At 42.3% G+C, this 21,804-nt stretch overlaps 1 protein-coding gene across 1 annotated transcript in view; it reads left to right on the top strand.

The window, feature by feature from the left end:
* itga1 (integrin, alpha 1) overlaps positions 1-21,804 on the top strand; it is a 96,170-nt gene that overhangs the window by 31,717 nt on the left and 42,649 nt on the right. Inside the window, exons 3-11 of the mRNA XM_051685387.1 lie at positions 482-594; positions 3,994-4,085; positions 4,461-4,575; positions 7,649-7,770; positions 15,985-16,133; positions 16,524-16,674; positions 16,818-16,992; positions 19,789-19,862; positions 20,509-20,653. Of these exons, the coding sequence (XP_051541347.1) occupies positions 482-594; positions 3,994-4,085; positions 4,461-4,575; positions 7,649-7,770; positions 15,985-16,133; positions 16,524-16,674; positions 16,818-16,992; positions 19,789-19,862; positions 20,509-20,653 (1,136 nt within the window). The remainder of the gene's footprint in view (positions 1-481; positions 595-3,993; positions 4,086-4,460; positions 4,576-7,648; positions 7,771-15,984; positions 16,134-16,523; positions 16,675-16,817; positions 16,993-19,788; positions 19,863-20,508; positions 20,654-21,804) is intronic.

Genomic DNA, 21,804 nt, shown 5'->3' with positions numbered 1-21,804 from the left:
GCTGATTGAGATGCACCCATTGAGAACCGTGAAATTTCACTGTTATCGGTACCAACTACTGAAATTTTGGTACTGTGACAACACTAGGGAGTGCTATAGTGGATATTAGTGTAAGCTGTTCTACATCCAGTTTTCACTTTCAGGTCAACTACTGTCATGTGAAGCAACAGTTTGAGAAGAATCTTGTTATGCAAATTAGTTAAAGTCAAAATGTTTAAAGCTAGCTACCTGAATAACAACATACACGGTTAAATGGCACAGACATTTGAAGGTAACTCTGTTGCCCCCATGAGGACTGAAGTTTGTTACCTCTACAGTAACACATGAACGCATGCGTGACTGCACACTTGCAATGCATTGGCCAAGAATTCACGTCTGCCTATGCGTGCTAGCGCACTGGCCTAAATGTGTGCCTGAATGTATAAATATATTGTAAATGACCCCACCCTCTACTTCCCTACTACTTTTTTTTCCCCTCAAGGGTTCTGATTGGTTCTCCTTTGACCGGACAGCCAGCCAAACGGACTGGAGATGTCTACAGGTGCCCTGTTGGACAAAACAAAAACACTGGATGTGAAAAGTTCCTTTTGTCAGGTGAGAGGTGGCCTTCCTGTAAATATGTGTTTTTGTGTGTGTGTGTGTGTGTGTATGTGTGTGTGTACTTAGAGTACAAGTTTCCCATAGACTATTTTTGTGAATTTCTGAGTACCCCTAGTCTGTATTCACAGTAGGCTATTTACTGATTGTTGACTGCCTATGTCTTTATTTATTCTGTGTCTGTGGTATACCAGAAACTGTCGCAGGAAAGGGCATTACCTCAGTAGTCCTAAAATGATGTCATATTGCTTGAATTGCCACTTAGACAGTTTCAAACACTGTGGCATGGCTCAAGGTTACTAGTGGATGTCAGATGAGGAGTACACCATGCACCAGCACAGCATTTTTGTACTCTTTAAATAAGTGTGCAAAACAGGAGGTGTAAAATCTTCCTGGGATGAGTTAGAATGAGTTTCTCAAATCTTCTTTTCTTTGTTCTACATTTTTCAAAATAACACCTCCAGGGAGAGGAAATGGTACACAGACATTCACTCCCAGAGCTTCTTTAGTGCATTTCTTAAAGACCCCATTAAATAGCTGGAATAGTGCTATTTTCTTTCCAGTCTTAAAGGAACATTCCGGGTTCAATACAAGTTAAGCTCAATTGACAGCATTTGTGGCATAATGGTGATTACCACAAAAAATCATTTAGACTCGTTCAATAACTCTAGATTACAAAAAGACACTTTACACAATCCAATCACTTCCCAATGGAAATGGAAAAATGTGCCTACATTTTTTTGTAGTTGAATATCCTGTTTCAAACAGGGGGGTGGACATTTATTGCCCCTCATAGATTTTCCTTTTGCCTCCCTTGAAATTTCTGAAGCCCCCCAAGACCAACGCCAAAATACGATCAAGGGGGACCAACCCAAAATAAATTATCAAGGAGGAGCACCCCCTGGTCCTCCCAGATCACATCCTAGTACCACCCCTGATTATGAATGCCATTTCACTTAAAAGTCTGTATACAAGTTGCTTTGTCCAAAGGATTAGACAGTCAAAAAATCAAGTTATTAATAGTCACCAAAGGAATGCATTCCACATAAAGGTACCTTTAAGGACAAAAAGGGTTTTGAGTTCCATCCTTCTAAATTCAGGATCTAGTGTGATAATTTCATTCAGGAAGCCTTTACAGACAATTGTGTGAGTGCTACTAGCTTCATTATTACCAACTGATTGTAGCTTTTAACAGATGCACTGAGAAAGTCTCGCAGCTGAAACTGTGTCTAGTTTCTCCTTTCTAGAGGAGTTATTCTGAAAATAAAAGAAGAGGAAAAGAAGACTGTAGAGTTTCTTGCTCAAAACTATGGCATACAACACCAGTTCACACTGAAACTGGCTAGAGGGACTTTGGCCTTGACTCATGGGTCATTTACATTACATTTACATTTATTTATTTAGCAAATGTTTTTATCCTAAGCGGCTTACAAATGAGGTATGATACAATACGAGTGATTCATTCTTAAGGTGTGAGTAACATTAGAAGTGCTGTAATGCAAAGTTTAAAAATTGACCAGAAAATAACAAGCTAGTTCAGAGACCCTTGAAGTCAACATGAAAGGGCGTTTGCAACCCATTTGACTTCTGTACTGTGACGTATTTCCGAGTGAAACAGGATATTTATATGAATATTTTAGACTCGTCCATTACAACTTCTGACACAACGCTATCATACGGCTTCAAAATACTTGGAATATAGCACGTGGACTACTTTTATGTAACTGAGATATTTTTCTAAAAATATTCATTTGTGTTCAGCAGAAGAAAGAAAGTCTTACACATCTGGGATTGCATGAGGGACAGTAAATGATGAGAGCATTTACATTTTTGGGTGAACTGTTGCTTTAATGTCATGGTCTATGAACAGCCATTGCATTGCAAGAGCTACGTAAAGATTCTTCAAAAAATTACATTTTTGTATTCCAACGAAAAAAATATGGTGAGTTAAATGAAGGTGCATAAATATTGACATTTATTTTTTTTACTTTTAAGCAAACTATTCCTTTAATTGTTAGGGAGTATTTTTGCATTACTGCACATTCAAATCTAAGACCATTTGTTTGTAAGTCTCATTAGCCTGTGTGTGTGTGTGTGTGTGTGTGTGTGTGTGTGTGTGTGTGTGTGTGTGTGTGTGTGTGTAACCACTGCATGAATGTCTGACTCTCAGAGGAGGCCTAGACAGGAAGTGATCAAAAAAATAATAATTTGAATGTCTAATTTACGCATAATTATAAAATCCTTTAGCAGATAACTCAATGTTGCATGTTGTCTTTCATTAGGCTATTCTAGAGAGCTACCTCAATATGAGACGCATTCGAAAGGAATACTGACTCCAGAACTGATAATACTTAAAGTGGTAGTTTACCCAAAAATGAAAATACTCTCATAATTTACTCACTTTCATGCCATCCTAGATGTGTGAGACTTTCTTTCTTCTGCCGAACACAAACAAAGATTTTTAGAAGAATATCTCAGCTCTGCAGGTCCATACAATGCAATTGAATGGTGACCAAACTTTGAAGCTCCAAAACAGCACATAAAGGCAGCATAAAAGTAATCCATATGACTTCAGTAGTTTAATTTATATCTTCAGAAGCTATATGATAGGTGTGGGTGAGAAACAGATCAATATTAAGTCCTTTTTTGCTATAAATTCTTCTCCCAGCCCAGTAGGTTGCAATACGTTTGAAGAATATGAATTGCCAAAAACAAAAGAAGAATTTGAAAATGAAATTTGAGATTTATAGTAAAAAAGGACTTTAAGGATTTATCTGTTTCTCAACCACACCTATCATATCACTTCTGAAGACATGGATTAAACAACTAGAGTATAATAGATTACTTTTATACTGCCTTAATAAGCTTTTTGGACCTTCAATGTTCTGCATGAGGGTGAGTAAATAATGAGAGAATTTAAATTATTTGGTGAACCATCCCATTAAAAATCTCCACTCAATCTTTCCATTTTCTCTATTTTCTTGGAACTGTGGGTCTTCATGAGTCATAATATTAAAGATCTGTCTCAATGTTAGTGTTAAAAATCACAATTATTATATTAACTTAAGCCTGGACAATGTTGACCATAAATGGCTTTCGTTTGTTTTGTTCATGGAATGTTTGTGAAGCAGGAAAGGACAAAAAAAAAAAAAAAAAAATCACCTCGGAAACTGCTTAAGTCTTACAGAGGAAATTAGTTACACCCCACATAAAGGACCTAAGCAGTTTCTTTTGTTTTTTTGAAGACAAAATATAAGGACATTCTCTAAGGTCTGTACAGTATGTATGGGCAAAAGCATATGATCCGCCTATCGGAAAATGAAAGGAAGTTTTTGTTTAGATATTCTTTTCATAAGACTTTTATATGATTGCTTATTTGTCTATTTTGTCTTGCAGAAAACACAACAATTCCTAACATACATGAAGTAAAGGAAAACATGACTATGGGAACGACGCTGGTGGTTAACCCAGATGGCAATGGATTTCTGGTAGGAAACATTTTCAGATGTATTTGCTCAGTTATTTTAGCCACTGTACTCATTGAATACAGCAGACTTTTTTTTAAAATATTACACAAAAATGCATAGATTCATGGAAACATTCCGTTTGTAATTATAGACCCGTAATGACATGCTGGTCTTTGGTAGGGAATTTTTTAATGGTTTATTTTTATGACCAAATTGTCTGATATGTGATTGCAGTTCATGAATAGTCAGCTTTTCCAGTAGTCAAAAATCCTAAAAGTATGCTAATAGAATCCCATTCATTGGTCCCAAATTATAATAGAAAGGGCTACATTAAATAGCACAGAACTTCTCTAAATCGATATTGTTTCCCTAATGTTTCTCTCTCTCCCTGGACAGGCCTGTGGTCCTCAGTATGGATACATGTGTGGAAAGCAGCAGTACATCACAGGGATCTGCTCCAATGTTAGTTCCTCTTTCAAAGTCCTAAACTCCATCGCTCCAACTGTACGAGGTACGATACTCACGTGGTGTGAGTGTACATTAGCACATTCCAGCCATGTAAACCACTGCCTGTCCTCCCTGCCCTGTATGACCATGTTAGGACACTGTTTAGGAGAGTTGACATGTTCCAACACACCACAGAGCCAGTGACTCATCATAAACACAGACATACACATATTGTATGAAGTATATAGCCAGGAAAGACTGTCCCTGACTGTGGTAGTTAGTAGTCAGATATAGAGTATACAACATGACTTACATTGTCGCAAATTATAAAACGGATAGTTCTGACTCTAAATTCTGATTGGATGAGTTGCAACTGAAGCTGTAAAATGCGATAAACATAGAGCTTTCTATATTAATGCGCCAAAAGCCTACAGCCTATAGCTGATGAGCTATATTATTTTTCAGAAGGACTGTTTAGTCCAATTTTTATTACTAATAAATGACATTGATGTTGCTGATATTTTATAAAAGCAATAAGCTGATTACCAGTTGAGTGGCTTATTTTACCACAGGTAAGGGGGTTTTAGGCACTTCACTTTGTACATAAGCACAGACTCGAAGGGCTTATTGCTTTAATTTACTGCAAGGATGATCAAGACCCTGACATGGAGCGCTGTTGTATCACCATTTACGGGTTTATTTTGCTATAATGGTTGGCTGACTGTATATTATCCCTCTTATTACATGGCTAATTATCAAATAAATAAATGGACATGAAATATTAATTTGAGTTTAAATTATTTCATTAGTTTGCTAGGGATGTTGCTTGGGACAGTGGCCAATTATACAGTTTAGCAGTCCTTATACTAAAAAAATTTACCGCAGAATGCTGCAATTGACCAATTAGTATTCCAGAGGGCCATGTAATAATAACATGTTTTAAAGGAATGTTTCATGCTCAATACAAGTTAAGCTCAATCGACAGCATTTGGGGCATAATATTGATTGCCACCAAAAATACTTTTGGCAAAAAAAAAAAAAAAAAAAAAAAAAGCAAAAAGTGCTGCAGTGAGGCATTTACATTGAAAGTGATTAGGGCCAATCCACAAACATTAAAATACTCACTGTTTAAATGGTATAGTCACAAGACGTAAACATTATCCTCATGCGACCCCACGTCTACATGCGTGGAAGTTGTATTTTGGCTTCACTATATGCAACACATAATTTAATTTAATTTAAAATGACTGATCTCAGTTCAGGAGACACTGTGCTGTCAGTAAAGGGTTACATTTTCAACGCACGAAGTCATGTGACAAAACATCATGACGCCGATCACAACAGAGTTTGTCTATGTGAGAAACGGCAACAAAACTACATCTGGTAAGAAACCTAATTGAGTTTTACATTTAAACATGCTTGAGTCAAAAGATTCTCTAGTTTCATCCAAGGTGCCATTTTTTAGCTGTTTATCGCGAAACGCCACGATGCTAAACACAGTGTACACTATAATGGACAATAGCACAAGGTTTTCATGAAAAATCCTATATTTACTGCACATTTTCACATTGAGAAAAAATTTTGCTCTCAGAGGCTTTATATGGAGTTGGATGAATGAAAATACGATGCATATCAAACTGTTCTGAGACCAGTGCAGGCAGACAGCACACTGGAGGTTAAGTTATTCACTAAATAGGGAGCAAGTTGGCATCCTATAGCTTTCCTGTGAAGCCAAGTGCATTCAATCCAAACTTTCGAACAAAAGTTCAGTTTCAGGCTGTAGATGATGTTTGAACCACTCAACATGTTTGGCAGACATGGGACAATGATAATCAGTACATAGATTCAGAATTATATTTTAACATGGTTGGCAGTGATTTGACTATGTTGCCCATTACTTGTATCAGAATGAATTATGCTAATTTCTGATTGGTAAAATGCTTCAGCACTGGCTATCATTTGTTTGTTTGACAGTCCAAAGAGAGATCATTGAGATTTTGAAGCAGTAAAGTAGAAAAAAACATTGTAACATAAAAGTCAAATCATTTTTATTTGTATAGTTTTTTTTATTTGTGCTTTCCCAATACACATTGTTCTAAAGCAACTTTACAGAAAATCAACAGTAATGTCTTTAATGTCTAAAAACATGAATAACCAACACCTCTGGAAACATAATAAACAATTTGATAAAAAAATTTAAAAAATCTATAGCTTTTTATTATTTAAAATTTCACAACTAAGTCCTGTTGTCCACATATGTGGACATCAATTTTTAGGACAACTATTTGCTCTAGAAACTATTTTCTTGTTTTTTTTTATTTTGCATGTTTTTAGGTGCTTCTAGTTACAAATAAAAAAGGGAAATGGAAAATGGACACAGCAGTCACGCTCGAGTCTCAGGAGGTTATACGTGTTAACATAATTTTAGTGTGATAAAATCAGGGATTTACCAGCGTTACAGCATTTACCAGATTACGGAGTTTACCGGGGTCATGTCGTCGGATATAATTTTACACAGAAAAGGTTAGTAAGCAGTTCTATCACACTAAAATCATGTTAACGTATAATGTTTACGTCTTGTGGCTATACTTTTAAAAAAGTGTGTATTTTAATGTTTATGGACGGGCCCCGTTCACTTCCATTGTAAGTGCCTCACTGCTTCTTTTTTTATATAAATAAACGCGGAACGAGACAAAATATTTTTGTTATGGTAATCAACATTATGCGACAAATGCTGTTGAATGAGTTGAACCTGGAAAATTCCTTTTAAACTTTATTTCTGATAAAAAGTCAAATACATTCCATATGCTTCAGTTGATTGGAAAAACAGCATAAGCTGCAGTTATTCATAGCTTTACCATGTCACACAAGGTCAATGTCAGTACAGTATGTCACTTTCTATTTCATGGTCAGTGCATTTCATATCATATATTTTATGAAATGTGCACAGCATAAATTTGGATTTTTACTGAGCTGTGTAATATATGTTTCCTATGTAAACCTACTAGTGGCTGTTGGCAGTCAGCTGCTTCTGGAATTTACATGTATGTAATGTGATATTTGTTTATTTTTCTCACAAGTATAATTGTAATGAAGGTGCTCATTAGGTTTATTTGTTTCTTTGTGTTATGTTTCAGAGTGCAAGCAGGATATGGACATTGTCATAGTGTTGGATGGCTCCAACAGCATCTATCCCTGGGAACATATCACTGACTTCCTGGTCAAATTTCTCCAGAACATTGAAATTGGACCAGCCCGGGTTAGATTTTCTGAATCATACTTCTGTATAGAACTTAGATTGTGCAGATAAAACAAAAGTCATTCATCTTGTTAAGGAGGTGTGTGCTATTACTTCTCCAAGCAATCAGACATGCAATTTTCCCCTGACAGAGAATAAAACTGAGAAAAAATCCCATAGACTTTCATTGGTCTTAGCAGTATCAAGGGACCAGAATATCATAGAGACTTGGGGGTGGGCTCTTTTGACTTGGGCCAGTGAGCAACCACCCAGAAAACCCTAGCAACCCCATAGCAATGCATTAAAATCACTCAGAACAAAACATCTTAGAAATTACAAGTCCAGCATTATCCATCAACATTGTATTTGGAAATTTTAACATTAGCTGATTTCAGTGATTGGATCTAAAGTGGTTACAGTTTCTTTTTACTTGTTGAAAACAAGATACATTTGTATTGTCAAAATCGTCTGCTGCTGGTCACACATAAGTAGAACTGTCATCAGCTTATACTAACATTATTATGAGAAGAATGACATCAACAACGAGTTTCCATGGAGAAGCTACTGGGTGGTTTTATAATGGGGAAATAAAAGCTTTCTTGAGCATGGTACTGGAAAATATGGCTCTAGAACTTTAAGCAGGGGAGGACCGCATATTCCATGGTTAATTAAATGTTCACTGAGCTTTTTTAAGAGGATTACATCACATTTGAGTCAGCACAGACTGAGACATTTAACAGAGTATGAGTGTGAATGTTTGTCTGGGGGCCACCCAAAGTGGCCATGTTTGGTAGCATCTCCTGAGCTTCCTGTGTGAATTTAATTCCAGGTTTTTGAGCCATTCGGAATTGAATTGATAATGTAATTTAAAATTCCAATTCATTTCCTAAGGCCATGTCCACACCAATTCGTTTTCATTTGAAAACTAGGGCTGTCAGTTTAATGTGTTACTTTAGTGCAATTAACTATACGAAAAATAACGCATTAAAAATTGCAATCAATCATGTCCCCGATCTGTATGCCTACTATCTGACAAATTCAAGCTTGATATACCACCTTGATGTGGCAATAGGGCAGTCAGCACTCCATTTGTACAGGCAACGTGCCTTATCTGCTGCTACAGTATGTTTGTAGAGGTAATGTATTTAAATTATTATCTAAATTATAATATGTATTATCTTATATTTATAATTATTTTGATTATCACATACTAAATTATCTTTATTTGGAGGCCTTTCTCAGTAAATATTGTTCCCTATCTGTCACTCACTCGACGTTGTGTCGATGTAGTGACACTAGGGGTCGCTCTTGGGAGCCTCAAACACCTCTGCTTTTTGAAAAAAGGCCAATGGGAATTGGCAAGTGGAATTTGCATGCCACTCCCCCGGACATACGGGTATAAAAGGAGCTGGTATGCAACCACTCATTCAGATTTTCTCTTCGGAGCCAAGCGGTTGTGTTTACAAACTGAATTACTCTGCCGATCCATTCACCTAGAAAAGCTGTTGGATTTACAGCACATTACAGCGGCTTCTCCCCCTCTTGCACTGGTGAAGTGCAGAGAACGCCCCTGGGTGCTTCAGCAGCTAAAAGAGTATATTCTTCCTACTAAAAGAGTATATTTTCCTTCTACCTACAAGTTTGAGGCAGCATCGGTTAGCATTGGGGGCGATTTGGGGACCCCAATGGGAGCCACTCCTCCGGGTAACTCCCTACGGACCTCCCATTCCCTAGTATGCTCGTTTGCCCTGTTGGGATGAGACCGCCAGCTCGTCTCAGGGCGAGCTCGCAATTTTGTTTCGGCGCTCGCAAAGTGGATGAGCTCTCAATTGCCGCATCGGAGAGCGGGCTGTCCAGTCTGATGCTGAGGATTCGACTGGGCTCCTACCTTCGGGTGTGGTTGCCCAGTCGTAGCCTGACATGCAGCTGGCAGCCATGCTTGCCCGGGCGGCTGCGTGTTTTGGGCTGGAGTGGAACCCTCCACCCCCTGAACCCTCGCAGCCTGACGATTGGTTCCTGGACCCAGAGCAGCACTCACGGCCGCATCCCACCCAGGTCCCTTTCTTCCCGGAGGTGCAGGAGGAGCTCACGAGGTCATGGCGGGCACCTTTCACTGCCTGGACCCGGTCTCTGAGCTCCTCTGCTCTCACTACCCTCGATGGTGGGGCTGCCAGGGGGTACTCGGCGATTCCCCAGGTGGATAAAGTAGTTGTGGTGCACCTGTGCCCGCAAAGCGCCGCCACCTGGCGGGGCCGCCTGAGTCCCCTGTCCAGCGCCTGTAGGGTTATGTCGTCTCTGGCGACTGAGGCCTGCAGTGCCGCTGGACAGGCCGTCTCCGCCCTGCATGCCATGGCTCTCCTGCAAGTGCACCAAGCCAAGGCGCTAAGAGAACTGCACGAGGGTAGTTCTGACCGGGAATTGATGCAGGAGCTGCTCTCTGGGTGATGAAGGTCACGGCGTGGTCTCTCGGGGAGGCGATGTACACCCTGGTGGTCCAGGAGCGCCACCTATGGCTCAACCTGGTCGAGATAAGATAGGCTGACAAGGCACGGTTCCTTGACGCCCCCATTTCCCAGGTCAGCCTGTTCGGCGACACCGTCGAGGATTTCGCCAAGCAGTTCTCGACAGTGAAGAATCAGACAGAGGTTATACAGCACATCCTGTCCCAGCGCGGCTCAAGACCCCGCACCCCGTCTGCTCGTCACCAAGGGCGTCCTGCTGCATCAACAGCACCGGCTCTGCCGCAGCCTGTGGCCCGGCCCCGGCGTGGAACCCACCGCAGGAAGCAGATGCCCCCTGTCTCACAGCCGGCTGCCAAGAACCCAAGGAAAGCTTCGAAGCGCCCCTGAGACGGGCGACCCAGGGATGAGGAGACCCGCTTCTATGGAGTTGGTGGACAGACCACTCCATCCCCCGGTGGAGGGCTGGGAGGAAAATATTTTGTTTCATTTTTTGCAGCATGCCCAAGAAGCTGCGGTACCCAAAACTTAAACAAAAGAGTGGTTTTCTTGTTCCCTGGGTCACATGTCAGGGGCGCACGGCCGTCATCATGACCACCATCACATTTTGGCAGGTTTGGCGCTCCAGCGGCAGACCCCCCGCCCCTGTGTGCCCAGCTGTGGCACATAAACATGCCCATGCCGGGTTGGTTAACACCACTACATTGCATGCGGAGATTGCTACCCTTCTACGGAAGGGTGCGATAGAGCCTGTCCCTCTGGCCGAGATGAAGGGGTTTTACAGCTCCTACTTCATCGTACTGAAGAAAGGCAGTGGGTTGTGGCCGGTCTTGGACCTGCGATTACTGAACCGGGTCTTGCACAGATTCCCGTTGAAGATGCTGACGCAAAAACGCATTTTAGCGACCGTCCGGCATCAAGATTGGTTCGCGCGGTAGACCTGAAGAACGCGTACTTCCACGTCTCGGTCTTACCTCGACACTGACCCTTCCTGCAGTTTGCTTTCGAGGGCTGGGCGTACCAGTACAAGGTCCTCCCCTTCGGCCTCTCCTTGTCCCTTCACGTCTTCATAAAGGTCGCAGAGGCAGCCCTTGCCCCGCTAAGGGAAGTGGGCGTCCGCATTCTCAATTATCTCGACAACTGGCTAAACCTAGCTCACTCTTGGGATGTGTTGTGTGCGCACAGGGACCTGGTGCTCACGCACCTCAGCCGACTGGGGCTTCGGGTCAACTGGGAAAAGAGCAAGCTCTCCCCGGTTCAGAGCATCTCTTTTCTAGGCTTGGAGTTGGACTCGGTCTCGATGATGGTGCGCCTCACGAATGAGCGCGCACAGTCAGTGCTGAACTGTCTGAAGGCGTTCAGACAGAAGACAGCAGTTCCACTGAAAATTTTTCAGAGGATCCTGGGGAATATGGCATCCTCAGCGGTGGCCACACCGCTCGGGTTGATGCATATGAGACCGCTTCAGCAATGGCTTCAGACTCAAGTCCCAAGATGGGCATGGCGACACGGGATACATCGCCAATCTGTCACCGCCTCTTCAGCTCTTGGACCGACCTTGCATTTCTACGGGCAGGGGTTCCGCTAGAGCAGGTCTCCAGGTGCGTCGTGGTTCCTCCAAGACAGGCTGGGGCGCCGTATGCAACGGGCACACAGCCGCCAGCTCCTGGACTGGCCCGTGGCTGTGTTGGCACATCAACTGCCTTGAGTTGTTGGCAGTACTGCTCGCCCTGCGGAGGTTCTGGCTGTTGATTCAGGGCAAGCACGTGTTGGTCCGGACAGACAACATGGCGACGGTAGCATACATCAACTGTCAATGCAGTCTACGCTCCCGTTGCATGTCACAACTCACCTGCCATCTCCTCCTCTGGAGTCAGCTGTGCCACAAGTTGCTGCAAGCCACTCACATCCCGGGCGACCTCAACACCGTGGCGGATGCGCTGTCACAACTGGCTACACTCAGGGGAGAGTGGAGACTCCACCCCCAGGTGGTCCAGCTGATTTGGACTCAATTTGGTCGAGAGGCACAGGTAGACCTGTTTGCTTCCCAGGAATCCTCCCACTGTCCACTTTGGTACGCCCTGACCAAAGCACCCCTCGGTATAGACACGCTGGCAAACAGCTGGCCCCCGGGATTACGCAAATATGTGTTTCCCCCAGTGAGCCTACTTGCACAGACCGTGTGCAAGGTCAGGGAGGACGAGGAGCAGGTCATCCTAGTAGCACCCTACTGGCCCACCCAGACGTGGTTCTCAGACCTCATGGAATCTCCACGTCTGGCCCTTGGACGGGACGTGGAAGACCTAAGTGGCCTACCACCCGCGGTGGTAGACACGATCACTCAGGCTAGGGCTCGCTCTATGAGGTGCCTGTATGCCTTGAAGTGTTGTCTGTTCACTAAGTGGTGTTCTTCCTGACGCGAAGACCCCCAGAGATGCGCAGTCGGATCGGTGCTTTCCTTCCTGCAGGAGAGCCTGGAGGGGCGGCTGTCCCCCTCCATCTTGAAGGTGTATGTGGCCACCATTTCGCCACATCATGATGCAGTTGATGGTGAGGTTGAATCCCTCCAGACTGCGCCTCATCCACTCGTGGGACCTCTCTGTAGTCCTTCAGGGTCTACGGGGAACTCCCTTTGAGCCCCTGGAGTCAGTTGAGCTAAAGGTACTCTATTTGAAGACTGCCCTCCTGACTGCGCTCACTTCCATCAAGAGGGTTGGGGACCTGCAGGCGTTCTCTGTCAGCGAATCATGCCTGGAGTTCGGTCCAGGTTACTCTCACGTGAGCCTGAGACCCCAACCGGGCTATGTGCCCAAGGTCCTTTTAGGGATCAGGTGGTGAACCTGAAAGCACTACCCCAGGAGGAGGCAGACCCAGCCTTGGCGTTGCTGTGTCCAGTGCATGCTTTATGCATCTATTTGGATCGCATGCAGAGCTTTAGAAGCTCCGAGCAGCTCTTTGTCTGCTTTGGTGGACAGCAGAAAGGAAGCGCTGTCTCCAAACAGAGGATCGTCCACTGGGTCGTTGATGCCATTGTGATGCTATATCACACTCAGGACGTGCCGCCCCCCCGTGGGGTTACGAGCCCGCTCTACTAGGAGTGTAGCGGCCTCCTGGGCCTGACCAGTGGCGCCTCTTTGGCAGACATCTGCAGAGCAGCGGGCTGAGCAACACCCAACACCTTTGCGAGGTTCTACAATCTCCGGGTTGAGCCGGTTTCGTCCCGTGTATTGTCAGGCATGAGCAGGTAAGTTCTGGGACAGCTTTCCGGGTGTACTGCTTGCACATAGCGCCTCTCCCCTCCCTTGGGGTGAAGATGTGCGCTTTTGACTCCCAGTCGTGTTCACAATGAATGACTTTCCACCTTAGCCCTGTGGCAGATGAGTTTGCGGAGAAACTCGCTGCCAGCCCAGTACGTGTGGTAATTAGGCCCTGTACTGGGGTAGGTGCTCCACATGTGCTGGTTCCCCGTAGGTGACCCCATGTGATATTTACCATTAAATCATTTCCCTGTCGGTAAACTGCGTCTTCCTTAGGCAGAGGCCCCTCTGCCCCGGTCACCATGTTTGTAGAAACTCCTCCCCCCTCGGGTAGGATCTACCATGCGACTTCTCCACATGACATACTTCTGACAAGACTCGGTAAGACCATGTGACGTATTTCCACTCAAAAAAGCCCCTTTCAGGGCGGGGTGTGGACTCCGTGGTGTCTTCCCCTTGGGAGTGATACCCCCCCCCCCCCCCCGACGCAGACATTTATGGCCCCCAGTCGGTTAACAAATTCCACTCTTTTTGGGGAGAAAAAAGAGGAAAAGAGGCCACGGCTGGGCTAGCCTGTCTCTATTTGTTGGGCAGTTGACTTGTTCCTGAAGGACCATTCGACGCTCATAAGAGTGCTGGGGGAGGTTACGTGATGGCCTGGTGCGCTGGCTATGAGGCACACAGCGGTCTGCCCGCCTTGCACCGCCAGTCCACATAACACAGTTCAGCTAGTTGTGGCATTTGGTATAGGGACCCCTAGTGTCACTACATCGACACAACGTCGAGTGAGTGACAGATAGGGAAAGTCCTGGTTACTTTCGTAACCTCCGTTCCTTGATGGAGGGAATGAGACGTTGTGTCCCTCTTGCCACAACACTGAACTACCTGCTGAAATGGCCGGGACCTTGTTTTGGCTCCTAAGCACAAAACCTGAATGAGTGGTTGCATACCAGCTCCTTTTATACCCGTGTGTCCAGGGGAGTGGCATGCAAATTCCCCTCGCCAATTCCCATTGGCCTTTTTTCAAAAAGCAGAGGTGTTTGGGGCTCCCAAGAGTGACCCCTAGTGTCACTACATAGACACAACATCTCGTTCCCTCCATCAGGGAACGGAGGTTATGAAAGTAACCAGGACGATATATGCAATTATGTACGATTAATTAACCATCACATCATGTAATTCATTTGATTAAAATTGTAATCGATTAACAGCTCTATAGAAAACATATTGATTTTACTACGTTAAATCTCTCATCCACACTAGAATGGTATTTTTCTCCATCAAAAATGCATACATTTGAAAACGCTCCTCCATACTGTGGAAAATGATGACGTTTGGAAACTGAAAATGGAGGCTTATAACTTAAATGGATTAGTGTGGAGGTGGCTTTAGTTTGAATTGGATTTGAACCGAGGTAGCAAACAGGGTCCATTTATTTATTTATTTCTAAAATGAAAATGAAATGACCAAAAGGTACATGTAACAAATTGGATGCAGAATTTTAATTCAATTTTAAATTTAAGGAAGTAGAATTAAAATGCAATGAAATTCAAAGGAATTCATAAAACAACTGTAGATATAGTTTTTAATAATATATTAAATGTTCAGTATAAATTACCCATGAACATGTTATAATGCAAACAGTATGAGGTATTTCCAGAAACATTAGATGATATTACATAATAGCCAATGTTTGAAATGCCACCTATTGAAACTTGTATTTACTTTTCATATAAAACATTATATTTTATAAATTTCAGTCATGATAATTCTTGGAAGGATTTAGCATGTTAATGTGGGGATGATATTAATAGGATACTTGTAGAGGCAGACTAGATCTGCTATGCTGACAGCAAAACATGGTGCATCAACAAATAGACACATGCAATTCCCATGTAGCAGTTCTGGACAAGTGGAGTTGAGGTGGAGGTGGAATTCAGAGGAAAAATTCTCACAGCACGCTGCAATGAAACCGGCTTATCTGCTGAACTGAGCTATTTAACTGTAAGACAAAGAGAGCGAAACAAGTTGATTGGCTACCCATTTACATGTCAAAGGACCAATCAGTTTACACCATGCATCCAACAGATAACAAGTTCAAAGAACCTATCAGCTGGCGCCACAAGCCTGAACTTCAGTCATTCATTTTCACTTTTTGGAAAATTGTGAAAAATGATTAATTTCCCAGAACACTAATTACAGTTAATTAACCCCTCAAGTCTTACAAATGGAGCCAAACAAACAAACTTGAATCCGGCTTATGACATGGGAACCTTAAACAGTTAAGAAGTTACCTCTTCTTACCCATTTTGTTGTTGTGTTGTACTAATAAAATTAATCTGTTTTGTGACTGTGTTGAATTTCTTCAATTCAGTTTCTCTTCCTGACATTCCAATTCAAAGTCCAGTTTAACATCTTGGAGGGCGTGGCTAATTCCAAATCATGAATTGAAAGGGAGCCAATTTGTTAAATTCTGATTTTGCCCCACCCTGTTGTATTCCACCCTTTTGCTTCTGTAGGTGGGTATCGTGTCGTATGGAGATGATGTTGGCCATGTTTTCAATCTCAGCCAGTTCAGTAACACAAATGATCTGGTAAAGGAAGCTGCCAAGATCCACCAAAGGACCGGCCACAAAACCATGACAGCTCTCGGCATTGACACAGCAAGGTGCTGCACTTACACTATGTTTTCAAAAGAATGTGGACACCCAAACATCACGCACATTTGTGCTTGTTGAACAATTAATTTTCAAAATCACTGACATTAATAGGGAGTTGGTCTTCTCTAAAAGCTTCCACAAACTGTTTCCACAAAGTTGTTAGAACATAATTCTCTAGAATGTCTTTTTATGGTTTTTAGATTTGTCTTCACTGGAATTAAGGGACCTAGCCAAACCTGTTAATTAGAAGGTGTAGCCACATACTTCTGGTCATATATTGTGTGTTTCAGAAAACTCATAATCTATCACTTTCAAAGCTTCTATTCAAACAAAGGAAATTGTAGAATTTGTAAAAAAAACAAAACTTGATTTAAAGGCCAGTTGTTTATCCTTTAAAGGAAAGAAGCCTTCACAGTGCAGCGAGGGGCGAGACCAGGCGTCAAAAAAGTCATGGTGATCGTCACAGATGGGGAGTCACATGACCACCACAATTTGAAAGGTGTCATTGATAACTGTGAAGAAGATGGTATCGAGAGGTTTGCCATTGCTGTACGTATAATCAACCATGTTTAATAACAATTGACAAATACTAAATACTGTGATTTGTGGATTAAATGTTTTCAGTAGGGTAATTGGAACCAACAAATTGAAATGACTATTAAATGGTGCATGTACTGTGTCTTTTATTGCAGGTCCTTGGCGACTATAATCGTCAAAATAAAAGCATCAGCCAAGTGAAGAAGTTTATTGATGAAATTGAATACATTGCTAGCGAGCTAAAAGATGATCATTTCTTCAATGTGTCGGATGAAAGAGCGCTAGTGAACATCGTCGACACCTTAGGAAGCAAGATCTTTGCCCTAGAGGGTAATGACCTGATAAATCACAATGACAAATTCCACATTACAGATTGTTTTCTTTCTTTATTATATCGTGAATAGTCTATATTCTGTGTGTTTAGTGCTGCTTGCTTAGGCTAAGGCCAGAAACATACTTTATGCAAGTCTTGCATTACTGTGGCAGTAACAAACCTCCGTACTCAAGGGGGCGATAGAGTTCAATTCAAAAATGTGTGCCATTAAACTGGATGTGTTGTTAATCAGGTAAGTTGCTAAAATGCTGCGTTCCATTCAAGCCGCATGTGGGATATTCCTACTTGATATCTCCGATCTCTGACGATAAAGGCATTCCTTTGCCAGATGCTCTTGTAACAGTAGCCAGCTGGTAGGTAGCTGTGCAGTGTGTAAACCTCACTCCCCTGGCCTCAAGAGGCACACTAGCGACTGATGCTAGGGGCTGTAGCCTTTAGCCTCCTTGTTAGCACGCCCGCGTCCCACACCGGAGACGCCGGTTCAAATCCCGTTCGGAGTGGGACGAGCAGGACCGGTTACAGTGATGCCGTGACCTGGTTCGGAGCGAGATTTAGAGGGGTTAGTGTAACGGGAGCCAGCTGGTACGTGACAGCTGTGCAGTATGTGTAAACCTCAATCCCCTGGCCTCAAGAGGAGCACTAGGGGCTGTAGACTTTAGCCTCTTTGTTAGCACGCCCGCCTCCCACGGCAGAGACACCGGTTCAAATACCATTCGGAACGGGTCAAGCAGGACTGGTTACAGTGGTGCCGTGACCTGGATGGGCATGAGGTTTGGGGGGGTGAATGTAACAGTAGCCAGCTGGTAGGTAGCTGTGCAGTGTGTAAACCTCACTCCCCTGGCCTCAAAAGGTGCACTAGCGACTGACGCTAGAGGCTGTAGCCTTTAGCCTCCTTGAGACGCCGGTTCAAATCCCATTCGGAGTGGGTCGAGCAGGACTGGTTACACTCTGAAGATGATGTGTAAGGAGAAAAACTGCAATGCTCCCATTAGTCACCAGAGATGCCTCCTACTAACCCAATTGATAAACAGTGTTGCAGAGCTAGCATTTGTGCTACAGGTGTGCGATTATAAAAAGAGAGTATAAGTTACATGCAAACATTCATTAAACAAGCTTTGATATCATGAAATGTAGGAACATTGACTCACTTATCGATATTATTTTCTAAAAGTGAATGTTTATCATCTAATTTGTATATCTCCCAGGGTGTCGACGTGTTTGTGTGATGTGATGCACCTGCACCTTAGTGAAATTAGAGTTTAAATTTTCCACACGTTTCCAAGTTGGAATTCCGACTTCAAGTGGCGTTCCATTGTACTTTTCGTAGTAGGAAGTTGGAAAATCGGACTCATAAATACATTGACTCTTACTTGCAACTTACAGCTTACTTAGCAACTGCTCTGCCATGAGAGTAGTGGACTTGAAATAAAAAACTCACCATAAAAGCAGACAGTTCACACTAATGTTAGGTATAATGCCCCTTGTGGCAATGTTGAAAATGCAACGCACACTTGTGTCGTGTAATGAATTGCGGTCTGACACATTTTAAAACTCAATGCACAAAACTGAGCTTGCGTAGCTATAATTGTTTGCGTTCATGTACTTGCGTAGAGTATGTTTCAGCCTTAAAGGAATAGTTCACCCAAAAATGAAAATTCTCTCATTATTCACTTACCCTGTTGCCATCAGCAGAACACAAATTAAGATTTTTAGAAGATGACAGAGCTTTGTTAGGTCCTTATAATGGATGTACATGGGTGCCAGCACTTTGACGGTCCAAAAGTCATATTTAGGCAGCAAGAAAGTAATCCATCGACTCCAGTAGATCAATGAATGTCTTCTGAAGCGAATCAATAGATTTATGTAAGAAACTAGTTGATAATTAAAACGTCAGAAGACATTCATTGATTGACTGGAGTTGTGTGGATTACTTTATTGCTGCCTAAATATGACTTTTGGACCATCAAAATGCTGGCACCCGTGTACATCCATTATAAGGACCTGACAGAGCTCTATCATTTCTAAAAATCTTAATTTGCGTTCTGCTGAAGAAAGACAGTCATACACATCTGGGATGGCATTAGGGTAAGTGAATAATGAGAGAATTTTCATTTTTGAATGAACTATCTCTTTAATGCTCAACCATAACCCAACTGTAAGTAATAAACTCCTGTTTGTGCTACAAACATGCATGATACATAAAAATTTGGAATTGTCGAGGAAAGGTTTTCTATTGCTTTTCTGTTCTATTGCTTTTCAAAAAAGCAATTAGACTCATGATTTTCGCCTGGTGGACTATAAAATGAGCAAATACAATCTCATAGACTTACATTGGAGGAGGGACCCATAACTTGGGGGTGGGCTCTTTTCATTTAAGCCAGTAAACAGCCACCTTACAACAACCCAGAACACCATAGCAAAGCCCTAGCAACCACACTGCGGTGCACTAAAACCACTGAGAACACCTTAGCAACCACAAAGCAATGACCTGGCAACCACACACAACACCCTAATGTTGTAACAGCAAGTTCCCTATCTGTCACTCACTCGACATTGTGTCAATGTAGTGACACTAGGAGTGACCCCTAGTGTCATTACATCGACACAACGTCTCGTTCCCTCCATCAGGGAACGGAGGTTACGAAAGTAACCATGACGTTTTGCACAGGCCACATCACTCATTCATTTTCACTCTTTTTACAATAGTCTTAATAATATTTTAAAATGTTACATGTTGTAGTAACCAGAATAAACCTGATGAAATCATAAACATGTCAAAATGTTTTTAACAGCCACATCAGGGACTCACACCTCCTCTTTTGAGATGGAAATGTCTCAGGCTGGCTTCAGTGCTCACACATCGAAAGTAAGTGTCTGTTTGCTTACTTGATAAAGCTAATACTTGTGCCATTAATAACAACATACAGATCATATCACATCAGATTCTGGCCCCTCCTATTCCCTGATTTACCCTTTCTAATACTGATATTCTACTGTTAGTATGTGCAAAGGCTTACTGTCAGAGGAAACAAGCAAATGGTTGAGTGGTTAGTTATCGCATTTATTTGTTGTTGTTTAAAATCATCCTAGTGCTCAAGAGCACCTGTCTGAATTATCTGATGACAAATGGGACACCTCATGGTCTTGTGAACTTCATGGATACATGTCATGAGAGATCATGAGACTGCAAGCCCACATCAAGAGTGCTTTTGGGGATATGACCTTTGAAAAATGAAATAGTCTTACATGGAGATCATATTTCAAATATATTGTGAGGAATCTCTAAACACAGTGCATATGGTTAAGGTTAACTGTAAACAACTGAGATGTTAAAATACCTTCCTTCTTTAAATTCGGAAGGACTTCCCAAACAGCATTCTTTATATTCCAAATATATGCCAGCGTGAATATGCAGAATCACCTACACTGACAGTGTCAGATGTTGCATTGCCCCACTCTGTTCTCATCCTTGGATTTGTATGGTTTTCTTTTGATGAATGTCTTTCTGACAGGCGGGTGTGATGCTGGGAGCGGTGGGCGCTTTTGATTGGAACGGGACTGTAGTGATGCAAGCGGACAAAGAATTTATTGTACCAAAAAAAAACAGCTTCCATGATCCTGAGGTGGATAGGTATGAAGGCATGGCGGGATACGTAGGTAAGTACTTTAATGAACAATCTGGAGTCAAAATGTAATCTAAAATACCCTGTTTACTTTCCTAATACACATTGCTGGACTTATTGTGCATGATTTATCCTATAAATATTTTAATAATTATATTCTGATTGGTCAGTGGTGCCATCTAGCAGTCGTATATGTCTGAATAATAACCGCACATCTGTGTATTAAGTCATATCAGACCGGTCATCCGGGTATTGCGAAACATCTTTTCTACTTCTTGTATCACTCTGTGATCTCAACAAGTAAGCTAATAATAATTTCAACTCATTTCAGTGTTTCATGTCCATTTATTTATTTATTTGACAAGTAGTCTTGTAATAAGCTGGATAATGAGCAGTCAGATGGTCATTATTTACAAAAAACAAAACCAACAGAACTCTGACGCAAACCAGAGTTGCAAATCAGCTGTTCAGCGATTTCTATCTTCACATAATAACACAATTTCAATGCAAATCAATATTTCATGTCCATTTACTTATTTATTTGGCAAGTAATCTTGTAATAAGCTGAATAATGAGCAGTCAGATGGTCATTTTCACAAAATAAATAAATAAATAAATAAATCACCAGAACTCCGACACATTCCGGAGGTGCAAATCAGCTGTTCAGTGATTTCTTCTCACATAATAACATAATTTCAGCACAAATAAATATGTCATGTCCATTTATTTATTTATTTTGTTAGTAGCCGTGTAATAAGCGGTATAAATTATTGCAAAATAAACCCTGGCAGTACATTATCCCCCAGATTTGTGTTTTTATACGGAGCTATCAGAACTAATTTGATGGCATAAGTTGAGGTGACGCAGCAGCTGTGTTTATGAAAGTTAAACAAAATTTCTTACCGGTGTTGTGCTGAAATCTGACTCCCCGCTACCTGATTGGTCCCTATCCCTAAAGCCCACCCCTAACCCTAACTATAACCATACTTGGGAGTCAAAAATCAGCATGTCACAAGCATGCAGTGTATCAAGCCAGCCACCGATCGGTCTGTGCAATGCTGCATGAAGTTGAACACACTTTTTCTTTTTGGGCTGACATCACCTAGTCCTCTTATTTTTCAACTCCTCCCCTCCAACCACCTGGGTCCATTGTAGTTTGTACAGCAACTTTTCACAATCCAATCA

This window comes from Myxocyprinus asiaticus, chromosome 43 (assembly GCF_019703515.2).
Source record: "Myxocyprinus asiaticus isolate MX2 ecotype Aquarium Trade chromosome 43, UBuf_Myxa_2, whole genome shotgun sequence".
NCBI lineage: Eukaryota > Metazoa > Chordata > Actinopteri > Cypriniformes > Catostomidae > Myxocyprinus > Myxocyprinus asiaticus.
Note: the sequence above shows the minus strand (reverse complement) of the source record. Positions and strands in the feature narration are given on the sequence as shown.